The sequence below is a fragment of the Leptinotarsa decemlineata genome, unplaced genomic scaffold (assembly GCF_025532065.1).
Source record: "Leptinotarsa decemlineata unplaced genomic scaffold, Ldec_3_MD MMD2_tig00026294_RagTag_RagTag, whole genome shotgun sequence".
In the NCBI taxonomy this organism is placed as follows: Eukaryota; Metazoa; Arthropoda; class Insecta; order Coleoptera; family Chrysomelidae; genus Leptinotarsa; species Leptinotarsa decemlineata.
The window spans coordinates 12,253,775-12,274,292 of NW_027412674.1; the positions used below are offsets into that span (position 1 = coordinate 12,253,775).

The 20,518-nt window shown below is 32.7% G+C and overlaps 1 protein-coding gene across 3 annotated transcripts in view; it reads left to right on the forward strand.

The window, feature by feature from the left end:
* The window catches only part of Oga (O-GlcNAcase), a 42,332-nt gene that overhangs the window by 20,449 nt on the left and 1,365 nt on the right, over window positions 1-20,518 (forward strand). For 2 of the 3 annotated variants that reach the window (XM_074180440.1, XM_074180438.1), the window contains 6 exons: window positions 2,014-2,185; window positions 2,240-2,414; window positions 9,308-9,361; window positions 16,626-16,711; window positions 17,888-18,280; window positions 18,523-18,679. In XM_074180440.1, the coding sequence (XP_074036541.1) occupies window positions 2,014-2,185; window positions 2,240-2,414; window positions 9,308-9,361; window positions 16,626-16,711; window positions 17,888-18,280; window positions 18,523-18,679 (1,037 nt within the window). The remainder of the gene's footprint in view (window positions 1-2,013; window positions 2,186-2,239; window positions 2,415-9,307; window positions 9,362-16,625; window positions 16,712-17,887; window positions 18,281-18,522; window positions 18,680-20,518) is intronic. The other variant, XM_074180439.1, reaches the window with a different exon arrangement.

Genomic DNA, 20,518 nt, shown 5'->3' on the forward strand with positions numbered 1-20,518 from the left:
AGATTCAGCCAGTTATGGTCGATTCTATACCCTTCCTAGCCAGAGACAATCCTATAGATTTAGGTAGTGCATTGTCAAATGCTGCAATGCTGCAATGTTGCAATGTTGAATGTTATTGATAGAATGCTTTTAGCAAAAATTCAATACAATGGATCATGCTCCATACTTGATCATATAATCTTCAATTACAAAATTGACGTGACATATTATTTGAATTTCTAAGATTCATAATTTTTTGTCCACAAAAGACAAATTTTCACAATATCTCAGAAAGTTTATGAAAAATATTAGGTTGTTCTGAAAGTTTTGTCAATTAGTGTATTTTGAACTGTAATATTCGTCAGTCCCAAAGCAAAACCACAAATGTGCAGATTCCTCATTATGAAGTTTCTATTGTCTACTATATAAAATGATTTGAAATCCCTGAAACAACTAAAAAAGAACAATTAAAAATGAGATAGCTGAAAATAATAATTATATTAACCAAAATAAATCTGAAATGAAATAATAGTGAAATAAAATACAAGTAAAAATAGAACAATTGAATAAATAAAAATAAAGAAATGAAAAAAGAAAGAAAATAAAAATAAAAAGTGAAGAGATTCCAAGTCACGTTAGTTCATGACGTTTCGATTGTTAGTATCTACAATCGTCTTCGGGTGATGACTGGACTGATTCCTCCGAGAGATGACTATTTATAGGTCGTTCGAGTACTTTCACTTATCCCCGATTTCCATTTTCCGCTTCACTGGTTCCGTGGGAGATGACCGTTTTGGCGGGAGTTGGCCATTTTTCGCCTGATGATGGGTTTCCATATGTTGCGTATCTTTTCGCTAGCTTGGCTGAATACGTTGTTGGACAGCATGTATGCGGCTTCCTTGAATTTTCTCCTAAAGCAATGTTCCTCTCTGTGTATGATCTCAGCTTGGGACCACTCGATGTTGTGTTGATGGGTCCAAACATGGTCTGCTATTCCTGATTTGCTGGTTTCCCCTCGCTGTGTGTGCTTCTTGTGCTCGGCAATGCGAACATTCAATGGCCTCTTAGTTTCACCAATATAGGATTTTCCGCACTCACAGGGTATCCGGTAGATGCAATTCTTGGAATCGCAGTCCGCGTTTGTAAAAAAAACTATAAAATTTCTGGGTCTCACTTTGGATCAGAAACTAACATGGGAAGCACACATACAAACATTGTGTTCAAAAATGAGCACTTCCTGTTATATAATAAGAAACTTAAGAGAAACTGTTTCACATGACGTTTTAAGAACACTTTATTTTGGGTTAGTTCAGTCAGCCCTACAGTATGGACTGATCTTCTGGGGTTCTTCCTGTCATTTTAAGGAGGCATTCCGTGCACAAAAGAAGGTATTGAGGACTATATTTAAAGCCCATCCAAGTTCAACCTGCAAACCTCTATTTGAACAATTTCAAATAATGACGCTGCCTTGTCTTTATATATCTCAGATAATAATGTTTGTATTGTAAAGGAAAATGAAATAGAGTTTAAAAAAAGTCGTGATGTTCACTCGTATTTGACTAGAAATAGAGAAAATTTTTACCAGCCTTATTCTAGACTTGGAGTAGGTATGCCAAAATTCACCGAATTATATGGGTATCAAATGTTTTAACAAAGTAAAGAGCTTTATTGACAATAATAACAACATTAAGAAAAATTTATATCTATTTTCAATTGATAACTCATTCTATAGTATTGATGAGTTTTTAGACTTTTAACTTTATATAGTCTACGTAGGTATATCTCTCTTATTTTAGTTTTGTATGATCTATGTAGGTCTATCTCTCTTTAGATTTATACGATTATGTCTCTCATTATGTGAACATATATTATGTATTTTTTTTTTCTCTGACTAGTCCGAAAAATGTTGTGCATTTTGTGAGTCAACACAGTTTGTATAACCTTTGGTGATGAAAAATATGAAAAAATAAATAAATAAATATTTGTATCGAATTCATTGAAGTTCTTTCTGCTGAACAATCCAGTTTGTTGTAGAAACGAATCAGATCTGAAATACGAGGATTTAGCCTTACTATGCGACTTATTTTATTTACCTTTCGAGCACGGAAGTCAAGGACTGCAGTTACTTCAAGAATTCAATTGGCTAAAGTCTAACGCACATCTTGTCATCATAGCAAATCAAAAAAATGACAAATTCAGCCCCGAAGTGAGTTGAAGTTTTCACCAAGACAATACATACTTTCAGAATTTCACATTCTAGGTTCAGGAATGGTTTACAAGGGCGGAAAAATTGAATGAAATGACACAATCAGTGAATCGACTTTTCCAGCATTTGTCGAGTTGCAATAACAGAGAACTGCTGTACGATTTGTATTCTTATATTTGGGATATTCGAGGAGTCATATCTTTGCTCAACTCGTACGTCAAGTGGTTAGGTGAGTAGTCTGTAGGTTTTGAAGCAATTATTATGTCTATTGGGAAGGAAATATTTTGTGTTACTGTAGTACGTAGTTTAGAAACTCTGTTGGAAAAATCTGTTGAAATCTGTCTTTTCAACATTCTTTTATTTTGCTAAAAGGCAATTTTTTAAAACAATGTAGATGGAAATGGCAATAAATGCGTTATATTATAATAACTCATTGTTGGACCAAAATTACAAACCACATACCTTCGAACCAATGGTTTTTTATAATAAATATACTAACCTTACTTAAATAAATACCATATGTATCAAAAAGTCTCCATTTATTCTTTTATTATTATTTTTACGAATTCGGATCAGGGAATATGACATGCCATGACATAATGGCTTCAATCTTTCATCTGTTTCTTGGAAATTTTGACTTTGGAATTTCGGCATTGAATTTCGATAAATTCGAAATGTCGACTTCAAGTCGAAATTTCCAAATTAAAGTAGAAAATTTGATTTCCTAGTCGTAATTTCATGGAAATTCCAACTTTTTATTAAAAATTTCCAGATCGATGTCAAAACTTCAAAACTAAAGTTGCAATTTTCAGAATATTTAAATACCCTTTATATTTTGTAGACGTTTTATAGGATCTGTAACATATATATTCTTGTTTATATATTCGAATAACTTTATTTTCCGAACAACTGTATCACATTTATACAGCGTGACCCATTTTTAATGGAAACACCCCCCTAAAATTTGAAGTTGTTAACCGATTTTAATAATTTTTTTTTGAAATGTCAAGTACTAAAAGGTCTACCTTGGGACAAAATTTGAAATGTTTATTAAAGTTTCAGGGCATACTACGATATTTTTTCTTAGTCGAAAATTGGGATTTTTTATTAGCGATTTTTTTATTGAAAAAATCACTACGCCATTGGATTCAGAGTGCCTCTAAACAGGTGTGACCAAAATTTCATGAAAAAATATTCATTATTAACAAAGTTATGACAACTCAAAAATTTGAAAACTCACACAGCTAACACTCACAAAAAACACCCTATATCAACAGATATAGCCATGAGAATATTTTTTTTATGATTTCAACAATAAAGTGCCGCCAGATGAAAAAAAAAACAAATAGCGTAAATATTTTTAATGAAAATAAAGGAATTATATTCAAGTTTTCACGCAAATTAACTAAAACTAAGACCTAATATTTCAATTTAAATCTTAGTTGTCATGGAAATGATATTACAGTTTGACACTTGTGAAAGATTTAAGTGTACTATTGTCAACAATATTCACCTTACAGTTCTTCGAATTATTTTGTGTCATGGCTGCAAGATTGAGCGTAAGAGAGAAAATTGAAATTGTACGCCTTTCGGGAGATGACGTTAGAAGTGCTAGAGAGGTTTGTAGAGTATTTAATGAGAGACATCCAGATCGTCCTCGTGTTAGCTACGGTACGGTAAATAAAATAAATAAAATATTCAATGAAACTGGTGCAGTATCAAAAATGATGTTGAAAAGTAATCCTGTACAAAGACGAAACAGGAATGACAGGAATGATCAAATCATTTTAGATTGTTTCGGAAGTAATCCTAATGCCAGTATAAGGAATACCACTTAAGATTTGAATATTCCACGAGAAACTATTCGGAGATGTCTCAAGGCAAAGAATATTAAACCTTTCAAGCCAACATTTTTACACACACTTCAAGAAGGCGACGAAGCAAGACATCTGGAATATTGTTTATGGGCCCAAGGGGAATATTTAAACAATAGAAATTTCCTAAAAAATATTTTATATACCGACGAAGCCACTTTCACTACAAATGGAGTAGTGTCATCACAGAATTGTCGCTATTGGGCAGCGGATAATCCTAACTGGGTAATAAACTGTAAAAGCCAGTATTCCCTAAAATCAACGTCCGGTGTGGGATATTGAACGAACGAATTATTGGTCCTTTCTTTTTTGAGGAAAACATTAATGCGCAGAGGTTTCTAGAATTTTTAAACACAGAGTTTTTGGATGCTATTCACGAGCTACCAATCAAGGAACGATCAAATTTAATTGTCCAGTTAGATGGGTGTTCAGTTCATTATGCCAGAGCTGTGAGGCAATGGCTTAACGAACATTTTCCAAACCGATGGATGGGCCATGGTAGTCCGTTTATAGAGTGGCCACCCAGATCTCCAGACCTCACTGTTTTGGACTTTTTTCTCTGGAGACTTCTCACACAAAAGTTTTACAAAAACCGCTCTAGAGATAGAAATGACCTTTGTGATAGAATTCGACAGGTATGTGCAGATATTAGCCCTCAAGAACTAAGGAACGTAATCAGAAACATTCGTAAGCGCTACGACACATGTATCGAAATATGTGGTGGATTAGTAGAGGCTACTAGAATACGAGTTACAATTATTTGTTGCACTGAATCAAAACATTTCAATAATTAGTTATTAGTTACGTTCATTAAAAATTTTTGCTTCATTGTTAGTTGAATTGTGTGAATGTAATTCCGTTATTTTCATTAAAAATATTTACGCTATTTGTTTTTTTCTTCATCTGGCGGCACTTTATTGTTGAAATCATAAAAAAATGATATATTGTGACTGTTAGCTGTGTGAGTTTTCGAATTTTTGAGTTGTCATAACTTTGTTAATAATGAATATTTTTTCATGAAATTTTGGTCACACCTGTTTAGAGGCACTCTGAATCCAGAGGCGTAGTGATTTTTTCAATAAAAAAATCGCTAATGAAAAATCTCAATTTTCGACTAAGAAAAAATATCGTAGTACCTACCTATGTCCTGAAACTTTAATAAACATTTCAAATTTTGTCCCAAGGTAGATCTTTTAGTACTTGTCATTTAAAAAAAATTATTGAAATCGACTTACAACTTCAAATTTTAGGGGGGTGTTTCCATTAAAAATGGGTCACACTGTATATGCAAGTATAAATTTATGACAGACTTTGGCACTTGCACATGTTTGGTTCAGATATTTTAAGTGTTCTTAAAAATAACGTTTGTAAGATTCAGTCAGAAAAATACAGTCCACAAAGGTTGAGTAGTAAACATCAGAACAAGTGAACAATAAAGCCTTGGAGTTTTCTTATTTTTTAATAATTGGAGTTCAAATTCTCGGGGATGAAGCGCAACAAATGACAACACAAGTAAAGAGTTCGACTTAAGAATTGAAAAGGTCTAACTTTTTAACGTGTGATTCCTAGCTTGGCCAAAAAACCTATTCAAGTACCAGTAACCTATATAATCAACAAACATGATGCCTACTGATGATTCTGAGTAAAATATGGACTCTTTTGTCTATTGAATAAGCCAAGAATAGTAGGTAGATAGATAGATAGATAGATAGATACATTTATTTATTTCAACAGAGTATTTTATAATCATTCACAGGAGTGGCAAAATATTTTTGTCCAAGAAATACGTCAAAAGGAAAATTGTACAAATATCAAATATGTGTACATATAAATCTAAAAATGAAACATTCAAAATGAATATCTTCAAATTTCAAACACGATTACATACATTTTAAAATGTGCGTCATATTGCGCATGATTACTGAAAGTAGAGATAATTTCTATAAATACATAGCGCAATTTTGAATGAAATTTGGTTCATAAATTTCCATAGGCCAGAAAATATTCATCAGTATTGTAGGACTCTAGATTATATAAGAATTTTCTTACAGATTTCAGATATCTCTTAGTAACAGCAATATTTTTTATGTTTTTCGGAAGATTATTATACAATTTCATTCCATTCCATATAGGCATTTTGCATGGATTGGATATGAGAAGTCTTTTTTTCGTCTTGTCTCATAAATATGCGTTTTGCAATGTATGTCAAAATGGACTGGATGATTGATGATAAATTTTATTGATTCATAGATATAGATTACTGACACAGTAAGTAGTTTGTTGATCTCTGCAGGAATTTATTGTATTCGTATTGAAGATTATTCTGATAATTTTTTTTGTATAGAAGAATCCTATTAAACCCATGACATGAGCCCCAGATGATCATCCCTTGTCTCATAGTGGAGTAAAAATTCGCATAATATACTGTAACTAGTGCTTCAAGATCAACATTTTTTTATGAACTCTCATGGCGTATGTTACCGAGGATAGTTTATGGCAAAGGTTGTCTATCTGACTAGTCCAACTTAAAGCGTCATCAATGTATATGCCTAGAAACTTGGCTGAATCATTACAAATAATTTTTGATTGTGCATAATTATGTTTTGTGGTGTTTCTATACTGTTATTGATTTTGAACATGATACAATTTGTTTTTCCATCGTTCAGAACTAACTTATTCTCTGAAAAATAATCTTTGAATTGTTCTATTATTTTGCTACCCTTTTTTATAATATCAGGTGAGTTCGCACCTGTTGATAGAAGATTGGTATCACCAGCATAATTGATCATGTGAGTAATGTTTATGTCTGCTATAACCTCATTAATATCGGTGATAAATATAATAAATAATATTGGACCGAGAATGCTACCCTGTGGGACACCCATAGACACATCCAAAGCATCCGATCTTCTGGTTTTCAAATATGAATTGAACCAGTCGTAAATCGTGACAAATCAGCAAAAATATATATTGATTTATAAGGTGTTCGACCAATAATGGTTGTATATTTCAAACCTCAACTTTCAGCAAGCATATTCAATGTTTCAAATTGAAAAAAAAAAACATCAGACAGCGCCAACAAGTAATAACCGTGTCAAAATAAAAACCTTTTCAACATTTGGTGGATTTTTTAATAAAATATTTCCTTTCCAGTAGATTGAAAAACAATGAACTGATTAGTTAGCATGTTAAATGTAAAAGTAGCATTTAATGCGTAATATTTTTCTTCAGTTGGATTATATTTGCACTTTCTGGGTATTTTGAAACAGAATTCCTTCGTATTTATTTCTTCATATCGATGAAGATATTTTTTTATCAGAGGCTGGAGTAGATCTAATACTCAACAAATATCACAACAAATACCCCAAAAAATGGATTGATCTGCCTTTAAGGAAAGGAATACTTACATAATTGATAGATTTATTTGTACCTGCAGCACAATACCCAAAAAGTGAAAAAATCATAGGAGAAAGTTTGAGTTTACTGAAAATTATGACACATGCTTATTATCAGATACTATAGAATAAGGGAAATGTGAGAAAATTGCGAAAATGATATGTCATTCGATAATGAATAACAATATTTTTTAGATATCTAATAGATTTTCAATTTTAAAATAAGTCTATCAAAATACATTGATAAATATCTTAAATTGGCAACATATTTCCAATTCAGCTATTCCTCTTTCACTTTATATGTATTTTACAACTGGATGAGGATTGTAAATTAATCTAGGAAAAATAATCAAACCACATATTGAAAATTCTAGGAATGAAAATTTTTGAACATCAGATTGCTCAAAATAACAGAGCAAAATCACATTAAAAATTTAATTTAGGAATTTAGCAATTTTTTTATGTTGGTACACTCTTTTCGAACACATGTTCACAGTTTCAGGTGTTTTGATGGAATTAAATGCTCAAAAACACTTGAAATGTTGACAGTGGCGTACTGTGATTGTGATTGTAATAAGAAAAAAGTTTACAAGTAGTATAAGCTTTTCACAGAAGGCCGAGAATATGTAAATGATGACGCTCGTCCTGGACGTCCCAGCACATCAACAACTGATGAAAATGTTGGGAAAGAGAAAAACATTGGTATGGAGAATCGTTGAAATACTATTAGAGAAGTTACTGAGGATGCCTCAGTCACTGTATTCACCAGATTTGGCCTCCTGCGACTTCAATTACTTTGAAAAAATAACGTTTTAATTAAAAAAAAATTAAAATTCACGTTATTTTTTGAACAAACGGTATTATTCTATATAAAATACTGTTTGCACCACAAATTCATAATGCATATTTGCAAATGTCTGATTATCTATAATTTACAATATTGAATATCTGTGTATGGTTTAGTTAATATTCCAACACAATTGGAAAAGAAAACAACAAAATATATCCAGGTAATTTATACCATAAAATTCATAACTCCTACACAAAATTCAATACATAAGACTAAAACAATGTATTTTTAAATACCTTGACAATTTTGTAGTTCTAAATATTTTATTTGGTTTATTATTCTGTGTGTCCTTTTATTTATAAGTGTGTTTGCATTGTCCCTACTATAAACATGTAATGGTTCTTGGGATCAATAAAATTTATCATTATTATTGCTGTTTGAAGTATTGTTTGAAGAAAACTACAAGTCACAAAAATCTGCATATTCATCCACTTGATGTGTAACTTCAAATATAAAGACTTCAAATTTGAAATTTTATTCACAATTAGTCTGTATTTCAACATTAACTGTTAAGAGTAATAATACCCATAAGTTTATTTAACAAATTGCAACAGAAGTACAAATATGACATTTACAAACATTAAACTAATGATTACAACTTAACGGACAAATTATAGACGTTGCTTGGGGACTTGTTAATATACTGAATAATGTGAGTGTAATTAAATATTAATCTTGTATTGTATTGTTTGTATTGTTGTTGCTAATAACCCTTCGTGGTTGATGCAACTTTCTTTCATAATAAAAAAAAAATTACAAAACTCAAGAATTTCATCCACACTATCACTATAGAAAAGGTCAATGAGATAAATAATAAAAGTTGCATCAATATTCAAATAATTTTATTAAAATAGTTGTCTGTCAAAATTTTGATGAATTATATGACAATCCAGTTTGATGGAATGCGTAAATGAACTATCATTTTCAATTTTTTCACATTATTTGGTAGTTTATGAGTATGACCGATGTAGGAATGCTACTGACTTATTTTATTTTCTCCAAGCTGGCGGTCAATTTCCTCCATCGATGCCTTCATACACCCAGGGGACTTATACATGTACGCATCATCCAACAGATTTGGTATTTGATCGATAAGGCTGAATTGCAATTGGCGTAATTTATAGACTTTGTTTCTGCGAAATATTTAGAGCGTATTTGTTTTTATTCGACTGGAGATTCAAGGAATATATGTGTGCAAGTATTTTCATTTAACAGTTTTTGCATTTAGGGAATATATCACTGTTTTACAGAGTGTTTAATATGTTTGTGGATTTATCCTGGCAAAAGATGTCGACACATTTCAATCAACATTATTATATTGAGATATTCTAATATTTTCAGATACATAGATAGGGGGGGGTTTGATGAAAACAGAAAGATATTCACATTTTTTTTGGAAAAAAATCGTTTTGGTTTTCTTCTTCTCAGTCTTTATACAGCAATTGTGAAAAACCTCCGTTTGTTTATGGTCACCACTTGATTTTTCATATCCAAATGTTATTAATTGTATTCAAATCTCTGATATTCTTCAAGAACAAATTTTCTTTGACATTCATGTGAACACCCCAGGGCCAGTATACAAAATGGGCATGATGATAGATACCTAAATAGAACTTTCCAACTTATACAGTGCATTTCTTTAATGTTATTTTGAAGCTCCTGACGAATACTTCACAACCCTAGAATATGAAGTCAATATCTTCATCTACTACAAAATGGCGGAACATTTATCATTTTCCTGAAGACAAACACGTTAATACCGATATTTATAGAAATACTCCTTTTTATCTGTCATATGGCAATTCCAACAACCCGATAAGGTTTGTTTGGTTATTTTATTTTTTATAAAAACTATAAAAAATGTCAGTACTCATTTAGTTTTCGGTTTTACTAGTAGAAAGGTACCACGTCAACAATCTCTAAAATGGCCAATTTCACAACACAACAAAGTTTTTGTTTCGGGGTTGAAATTAGATGATTTTAATGTATTTCCACGTGTTAAAACCGAAAGTGACCATAAAAATTATATATTAGCTCTTGTTTTCAAGATATAGTATTATATTATATATATGTATATTGAGTTTTCAACAAATGAAATATTTCATCACCAACAGTTGGTACACATGTTTGTTTACATAACACCCCTCTCATCAGCTGTTCTTAAGTAGTAAACATAACCTATGTGAGTTTGTCAATTGTACGCACGTGGTTGCTATTGAAATTATCGTGTGAAGTTGATTTTTAAATTAATTTAAGTGCTGATCTGAAATGCCTCGAAAGTATGTGAATTCTGTCGATAGCTTTTGCTATATATGTGGTGAAATAACATTTAAGGCTCAGAAACGTAAAATGACACCTATCGTTAAGACAGCCTATGGACATTATTTTGGTGTGAAAGTTGGGGACCAAGATAAATCATGGGCTCCTCATATATGTTGTAATTCTTGTTCCGTCATATTGCGAGAGTGGCTGAAAAATAAAAACCGGGCAATGGCTTTAGCAGTACCTATGGTTTGGCGTGAGCCTACCAATCATACAGACGACTGTTATTTCTGCTTAACTCCTCCCATTAAGCAAGGTTTATCTATGAAGAAAAGAGGAACGGTTAAATACCCTAATCTCCCATCGGCCTGTACCACACTCAGACAATTTGCCAGTCCCTTCTCCACCCCAAAACTATGAAATTTTAGAGGAAGGTGATGAAGACTGTTTAGAAGGAGCAACCCATCCTTCTACATCCTATGACCCTGATTTTGAGGTAAGCGATAGGTCTAGTGATCCGCACAGAATTAGTCAAGCAGAGTTGAGTGACCTTATAAGAGATCTTCGCTTGTCTAAGGAAAAGGCTGAGCTGTTAGGGTCAAGACTACAACAGTGGAATCTTCTAAAACATGATGTGAAAATATCTCAGTACAGACAGCGTCAAAAAGATTTGCTTCCTTTTTTTGAGAAAAAAGAAAACCTCGTAGTTTGTTCTGATGTTAATGGTTTGATGGACTGCTTGAATTTGGATCACACTCCATCTGAATGGAGACTGTTTATAGACTCTTCAAAACTAAGCTTAAAAGCTGTACTTCTGCATAATGGAAATCAGCTACCCTCTATTCCTATAGGTCATGCAGTTCACATGAAGGAAACGTATATAAATATGAAAACACTTCTCCAATCAAACAAATATGAACAACACAAGTGGCACATCTGTGGTGATCTGAAAGTCATTGCTATACTCCTAGGAATGCAATTAGGGTTCACCAAGTACTGTTGTTTTTTGTGTCTGTGGGACAGTCGGGATAGAAAATCTCACTATAAAAAAATGAACTGGCCTACACGAGACCTAAACCCTAATGAGAAAAATGTAGTTTACGAGCCTCTTGTAGATCCTAAGGATGTTCTCCTTCCCCCATTACATATTAAGTTAGGACTAATGAAAAACTTTGTGAAGGCCATGGACCAGGAAGGACAAGCTTTTAAGTACTTGAGAGCAAAGTTTCCCAGGTTGAGTGATGCTAAAGTCAAGGAAGGCATCTTTATTGGGCCTCAAATCCGTGAAATCGTAAATGATCCTGCTTTTGACATGATTCTAACAGGAAATGAAAAAAGAGCCTGGGAAGCCTTTAAGGGGGTTGTACATGGGTTTTTAGGTAACAAAAGAGATGATAACTTCACAGCATTGGTTAAAGAGCTTCTTCAAGCTTACCACCAACTTGGACGCAACATGTCCTTAAAAATTCATTTTCTTCACTCTCATCTTAATTTCTTCCCACAAAACTGTGGAGCTGTGAGTGACGAACATGGAGAAAGATTCCATCAAGACATTGCCTTAATGGAACAGAGATATCAGGGCCGTTGGAATGAAGCAATGCTTGCAGACTACTGCTGGTCTGTGTGAAGAGATGCTCCAGAAGTGTTTTATAAAAGACAAGCTAAACGACAGCGATCTTACAATGAATCGGATGGACTTAATTGAAATTTGGTGGTACAAACTTCTTTTATTTGTCAAAACACTAAGAATAATGTTTTTTTTTTATTAATTTTGTACTTAAAATATTCTAAAAGAAACATAACAATATTGTTTTATGTACTTTCACTTTTCACATATAGTATAACTACTCTTTAAGATTTAGTACTGTGTATCTCAAAAACCAGAGCTAATAAAAATTTTTCATTGTTATTTTCGTTTTTATCACCCCAAAATTAGTAGAAATTGACTAATTTAGTGTAGGAAACATTCAAAAAATATTTTTTTGTTGTGTTGTGCGTCCATTGGAAGGAAAAAAATTGAAGCGATTTTTATTCACGGTGCGACGCGTAACTTTCACGAGACCAGAAAGATTTTCAATGAAAGTTTTCCGAATCGTCCTATCTGTAGAAAATATTTGAGGAAACTTGTATCCAAATTCACAACTACCGGTAGTGTACATAACAAAAAGCCCCCAGGTCATCAAAACAGCAAGTGCAAATAATTGGTGAGATGGTAGTAAATCCTGAACAGTCTACTTATTCCGTCGCGAATGTTTGTGAGGTGTCTCCTTCTACTGCGTGGAGACTTTTGAAGAGGAATAGGTATCATCCATACAAAATTAAAATGGTACACCAATTAACTGAAGATGACCCTGATCGAAGAACAGGAGTCTGTGAAATCATGATGGAAACCATTGCAAGGCATCCTGCCTAGCTCTACAATATTTGTTTAACTGACGAATGTAAATTTTTTTTAAACGGCAATGTTCACAGACAAAATTGCCGTTATTGGAGTGATACCAACCCTCACGTTTTCCGGGAAACATATTCCCAATATCCAGAACAAATTAACGTTTGGGCAGGAATATTGGGAAACCATATTGTCGGACCGCTATTTATTGATCAAAATTTAACAGGTGAACTGTATTTGAATATGCTGACAACTACTGTTGACCTTCTCATCACTGAAATCGTCGAAGCGAATCCTGATGAATTTGATATGGATATTGTATTCCAACAAGATGGAGCACCACCACATTCCTCCAGACAAGTAAGAAACTATTTGGATACTACTTTTTCCGGTGTTTGGATTGGCCGTCGAGGTTCTACAGAATGGCCAGCTCGCTCTCCAGATTTGACACCTTTGGACTTTTTTTGGGGCTATTTGAAGACTTACTTAAAGGATGAATTCAAAGGATTATTGACACTAATTTGTACGAATAATGAGAAAGTTATTATAGGAGGGGATTTTAATAAGAATTTTTAAAAAAGTGGCTCAAATATGAACCTGCTAGAGGATTTGATAGCCGCGTACAACATAATGTGTACAATATATGAACCAACCCGAGTGACAGCCTTCTCGAGCACGTGCATTGATAATTTTCTGAATTGGTCAATTAAAATCCACGATGAAGTGCACACATTGTGGATACTCATTTGTAACCTTCGATCCTTTCCTCATACCAGAAAGGAGTAACCAATTGAGTTTATCACAGTGCTTGGATTTCTTCACAAGAGAGGAAACTTTGGATGGACATGAAAAACCGAAGTGTTCGAGTTGCAAAGAAAGAAGAAAATGCACAAAGTCTCTATCGATCCATAAGTTTCCCCATATTTTAGTTATTCATTTTAAAAGATTTTCTCTAACAGAAAGATTCAGAGGCAAGTTGAATGTTGTCATCGAATATCCTCTAGATTGGTTAGATATGAACAATTATGCAGCAGATAATGTGACTCCTTGTCGCTATAATCTATATGCACTTTCGAATCACAGTGGGTCTACCTACAGCGGACATTATACAGCATTCTGCAGACATCCTTATAATGGCACGTGGCACGAAAACAATGATTCACAAGTGTCACCAATTTCACCAAAATCGCTTGTGAGTGGAGATGCATACATCCTTTTTTATGAAAAGGAGGAAACGAGTTCGCACCTTTGAGCGTTTTGTAAAGTTATTTTTGAACTGTTCATTTTAATGTTATATAAGTTATGTATATATTTTCAATTTGTTTACACAATTACATAAAAATTTTCTCATAACCAAAATGGCAGGTTACGAGGTAAAGATCAATGATTTTCATTTATCAGATCACTATGGACAAGTAATTGCATTCCCAACAAAAATACCACCAATAATTCCAATGTTCCAAGTTCTTATTTTTTAAGTTTCTCAGAGAAAAATATCTCAGATTTTAAAATACTACTGGGAAACGAGAACTGGCAGAATGTTCACAAGGAAACATGTCCTAACGAAGAATATAATAGATTTCATGAAATCCTTCAATATTACATGTATTTTCCACTCAAACAGACAAAAAAAACAAAGAAAGTCAACTCTAACCCCCGTACCCCTGAACTCTATAACCTGAAGAACATGGTTTCTCTATACTCAAAACGCGCGAGAGTAAACGAAAATTTCAAGGATATATGTCGCCAAGTAACTATAACATACAGGGATAAACTAAAGCAGAAAAATCAAAGATGCATTGAGCATAAGATAAATAGTTCTCACAATAAATCAAAAACCATGTGGCAAACTATAAATAATATCCAGAAAAAAACTATAAGCCCAAAGATATTTCCATTTTTAGTGGAGAACATAAGGTGTCATGTGTTGACATGGCTAACAATTTTAATGCTTATTTCACGAAAGCGGAAGAACAAAGAGAATATGACCTAAATTTTATGGAAAATATAGTCGCACTCTGCCCAAACTCCATATTTCTCCACCCAATCAAGGAATATGAGGTTTTTGATTTAATAAATGAATTAAAGAATTCTAATGCTAGCGTATATGATCAGGTCTCAAACAATCTTCTGAAAAAATGCATGGAAAAAATAGTCTACCCCCTGACCTATCTGATAAATATTTTTATGGAACGAGGAATGTTCCCTGAGAAATTAAAAGTTGCAATCGTTACCCCTATCTTTAAAAAAGAGACTCAAATAGCCATGAGAACTATAGAGGGGTAAGTCTTCTCTCTAGTATATCCACGTTATATGAAATATATATTAAAAATCAGTTACTATCGTTTCTTCTCAAAAATGAATTATTTTCGACAAACCAGCATGGTTTCATGCAAAATAAAAGCACGGAAACAGCTTTGCATGATTTTATAGAACACGTAGTAACATTCTTGGATAACAAACTACAAATTTGTGGTTTGTTCATCGATTTTTCTAGAGCATTTGACTGTGTGGATCACTATGTACTAATCCAGGCCAAGACCACCCATACGCAACTAGAGCTAGAGGGTTGTTGATAGCGAATCCTCACCGAACCTCCCTCTATTAGAAGAGTCACCTATACCTTGGGCTCAAATTATTTAACAAGCTAGATGTTTCTATAAAGGACTCAATGAACATCTGCATATTCAAAAGACAATTGAAAAAATATCTCATTGAAAGAAACTGCTACACCGTTGACGAGTTTTAATAGTTACCCTCGATAAACAAAAATTGTTAAATACCTTTATATGTACAGTTTAGTATCTGTCATGTGCTCTTGTTTTATATTTCTATATATATTTGTTTTTAGGTATACATGGATGTCTTCTTTGTTACTGTATGTGAATGTTTATTGTAATGATTTCATATTGTTCAACAAGTGAAATAAATAATATTATTTTTATTATTATATTATTAATAAGGTGTACAAAACTGAACCTGCTTCAATATTGGATATACGGCAGAGAATATTAAATAGAGATATTGACGTTACTGTTACTGTTTTTTCCCAGATGGCGCCCAGACGCCATCTTGAAAGTTTCATACTGTCAATTTTACTTCAAAATAAAGTATTCATGCATTAATTTCATTATCACAAATTTAAATTTTTTGAGTTGACCCGTTCAAAAAATGAAAGGGGGGGAGATAACATATAGAGGCCAGTAGATTGACTAAGAACAGTTTTCAGATAAGTTAATTCCTAGAAATTAGGTTGACTATACGTGTTTTGGAAACTTTGGGGACTTTTACAAACCTCCACTTATTTCTGAATGAATGATTATTCTACAACCAGACACTTGCCTAGTTTGAAATCTTGATAGATCTCATCAAACACTGACTTGATTCAGTGGAGCCATTGCATTATTTTGTATTATAAAAAATGTAGATGATTAGTATTGTTCTTATTTAGTAACATCACTTGAATCTCCAGTTGTCTTATCTGAGCGTTTGCTTAAGTTATTGAAATGAGTATTAGTTGAAAGAAAAAAGTGTGTAGCGTCAATAAAAATGAGATGCCTCAATAAAAGTGCCAAGCGTCAATATAATTGCGAAGCGTCATGAACATTGCGAAGCGAATGCGTACTCTTCAAATATGTCTTTATTTTTGACTCGATTTTGAAATTACCAGGGTTTTCCAAAGGGTGGAAAGAGACGTTTATGAGTGGAGATCAGGAACCGTGGGTTTTCCGTGGAGGTTTGACAGCAGATTTGCAGGTAACTTATATACTTTTTTGTATTGTAGTATGAATAATTTTAATTGCAAATATTTCAGAAAACAGAAAACATTATTCTACAGATCCTTATCAAGCTTGTAGGTTTATAAACTATTAGAAGAACACATTATCATAAAAGTATGAATTCAAACTTTGATGAATTTCATAAGAATTGTGCTTCATCAACTCATTTTTAAATGAGGACACCAATTGTTGTTTTGTTGCTTTCACTTGATTAACATTGATGTTATCAAGTCCTGAATATTTTTTTTATGAAACTGCTCCTCTCGGTTTCTAATTTTTAAATAGACAAATTTAATTTCATAGTTGAATGAGATGCTTATTGAATAATTATAATTTTTTTTTCATTATTGAAGTACAGATTTTGGTATGTCTTTCAATAATTTGGATTTAAAGAACTTTTATCTCTTGGCGGTTAGAAGTAAACATTTTTGTCACTTATCTCAAGTTTTTCTTATCTATTCTTGAAAGCTTGAAAGTTTTTATGCTGATAGATTATTCTAAACTTCTACTATCTGTTTTAAATCTGTGAATATTGTGTGCTTCTTATTGGTTCATGTCCTAATCTGGTTTCGTACCAATGATTTTGGTACCCCAGAGCTGGTTCAAGACCTATACAGGGCTTTTCATGATGAGCGTTAATTAGCCGTTTCTGGCAAACTATTCGACGGATCAACCTGAAAATTCCACAGTAGGTATGCATAAGTCAATATGACCTACACGCCTAAAATATTTTAGACGAAGTGGCGTTGTCGCTTCTACTAAAAAGGAGTGATTTTAAAGTTCCTTTGATCAAACTTTACGCTTGTCTTTGTTCCAGCATTTTATTTCAGTAATATTTGTTTCTTCAGATGGCACCGTTTTTCCGCGATATTGTCCTCCATACTATCCAAAAAACGCTATTTAATAGTGGATGTTAATGGTTTTTCATTTTTCGAAATAGTCGAAAGGGGGGGGGACATTAAAGAAAAGAATTGTATGTGTACTGATGATGATGATGATGTTGAAAGTTTTGCAATAAATTTTATTCGATTTACCCCATATGCACATTATTTGCTGAACATATTTGTTGATCACTGTATTACTTCAACTCAAATGCATCATTGCTTGAAATAATCCTACATTACCTTTTTTTTAAAGATTGTCTTTATTCTAGCGACTGATTCCCGTCGATTCGGGAAATGACCTCTTCATCTACAAAGTTCCAGACGTACCAATCAATCGAGTGTTCACAATTCGACCTTATCTGCCAAGCGATGAAAAAGTAGTTTATGACATTTGCACCCGAACTTGTAAAGATGGACTAGAAGACCAACTTCCCTACCCTGAGAAGTTGAAGGATCTCCATGCGGATCGGATTGTTGGTCCCTATTTAACATTACATCCGGAATTTTGTTTCCTCGTTGAAGATGAAACTGGGGTTGTAGGCTATGCTTGTGCGAGTCCAGATTACAAAAAGTTTCGGGTGAAACAAGAGATCGCCTGGATTCCAGAGATGTGTGAAAAGTATCCTCTCGATATAGCCAATGACCTCCACGACTTCGTTCAAGTAAGTTTGGGTCAGATGAATGTTTGCCTTGAATTTGAAATTCGTGAAAGATATTTTTTATTTCAAATAGGGTTAGACGGATAACAGGATACATTTTTCTTAAAGAACAATTGTTTTTACCAACGTTTCCAATTAAATTTTGTAAACTTGTAAGTGGATACCTCACATTTAAGTGTTTTTTGAATATGTAACAAGTAATTGTGATGATATTTATAAAATATTCTGATTATAAATTCTTTCAGGATGCAGTTTCCTACTTTCACACCTTCAAGAATGAAATTTTCGTCAGTAGTCCTTCACATCCCTCTAGTATGATTTGCAGTTTATTACCCTCTGTTTTGGACCAGTCTGTCAGTAAAAGACTTGTTACATGTTTGTTAGCTTCTTTGAGGGCTAACGGTGAGTAAACACATTGAAATTTAGTCTTTGATATTTTATAAATTTATCATTTGAAATCCACGTGAATGGGGAATGTTCCTCCTGACGAAAATCAAATAGTTTTCATAAAGGAGCTCTAAAACAACGCATTTTAAACTTATCATTTCAACCTTTTTCTTTAAAAAATTATTTGAATACCTAAAAAAGAGGAATGAAATAATGCATTCAACATTTAAAGGGATTCGTTTCTATTTCATCATTTGGCAACATCGGTTGTAGCTAATCAAGGTCAATGAATCTGTTACCTGTATGAGACAAACAAAGATGACATATTTCAGAGGGGTTCTGTTCTGTTTACCTATGTTCCGAGTTCCGAGACATTCTGTGACATATGACCTAACCTATCTTCCTCTATATAAATAAATAACAAAACAACTGTTGTTTATGTGGCTTGTGGAGGTGGTATTGAACTATAATTTATATTTTGCCTCAATTGTTAATTTATAAGGATAATTTTCCTTTTTTAAAGTAGAATATCTAGGTACGTATAAATTATTTCAACTTGATATAGGCGCTGTTCCAATATGTGAATCGGAAACAAATCGCTTTAAAAATTAAAACCCAACATTTGAAACATCAATTTGAATACTTTTCGAAGTGAATTTGAAAAACTCATGAATTAAACTCAACTTTATTTTGTTCAAACTTGCATTTGTTGTAAGTTTCCCAAATTGAGGAACATTCCCCATTATAATATCTCCTCTGATAATTTCAATCAATACCAATATATCAGTTTCGATAATAATTACAAGTTAACTGTTTATCATTATTTTGATTCCAGGACAATAAATTTTGAAACGACATCCATTGCTCCTGTTTCTGTGTTTCCAAACTTGTGGAAACCGTACTATATAAAGATTATTGTTTTCCAAATAACCAGTTTACCATTTATGTATCAATCATTCTGAAGTTTTGGAAAAAACTGATGATGATACTAAGTTTGATCGGTAGTTGTGTCATCTTTCTTGACGCTTTTATAAAATACGATTACCTTCAACAATTTTCATACTAATATCAATTCGTATCGACATTTCGAAACAATAAAGAATAAAATTGGTGAAGGTGCAGGTTTGACCTCAAGTAACAAACATTTCGTCAGCTACTGTAGCAGATATCAACAGTGATATATGAATCGACTGCGAGGTATAAGGTTTTAACTCAAAGACTCGGTCAGTCATTGCTGAGACTTTGGGATATCACATTCGTCATCGCAGTCAACGCATATACCACTGACGATGTCTGTCCCAGTAGGAGACGAAACTTTTGGTACTTTAGGTTCCCTTTGACCTCGACCTATTAGCCCGGATTAATGAAGTTATTATGTAGTAATAATAATAATAGTGAAATAAGTTTATTCATGAGGTTTTATAATACATACTTAGGAAATAACATACAAACTTCTAAATAAACGGATAATAAACTTGAAAAGTGAAACATGTGCCAAAGTGAGTCATAAAAAAAATACAATCTCACATATATTCATTTACAAAGTATATGAACAAATGTGAAAAAAAAACGAATATATAGATATAAAATATGTGCCTATTAAAAATATATAAATTAAATAAAACTATTCAGAAATGTAGTTGATGAAATATATATCATGATTTATCGAAATTCGTTATATGATGGAAAGAATTTTCGTGAAGTCCCTCTTATCCATTCTTTAATTCAATTTTCATATGAAAAAGATTTGGTATTTTTTATATAATGAGGCAGCTTATCAAATACATAAGGAATTATATACATGTAATTTTTTGAGATAGCATTTTCTTCACCCAATTTTTTTTAAGAATATGT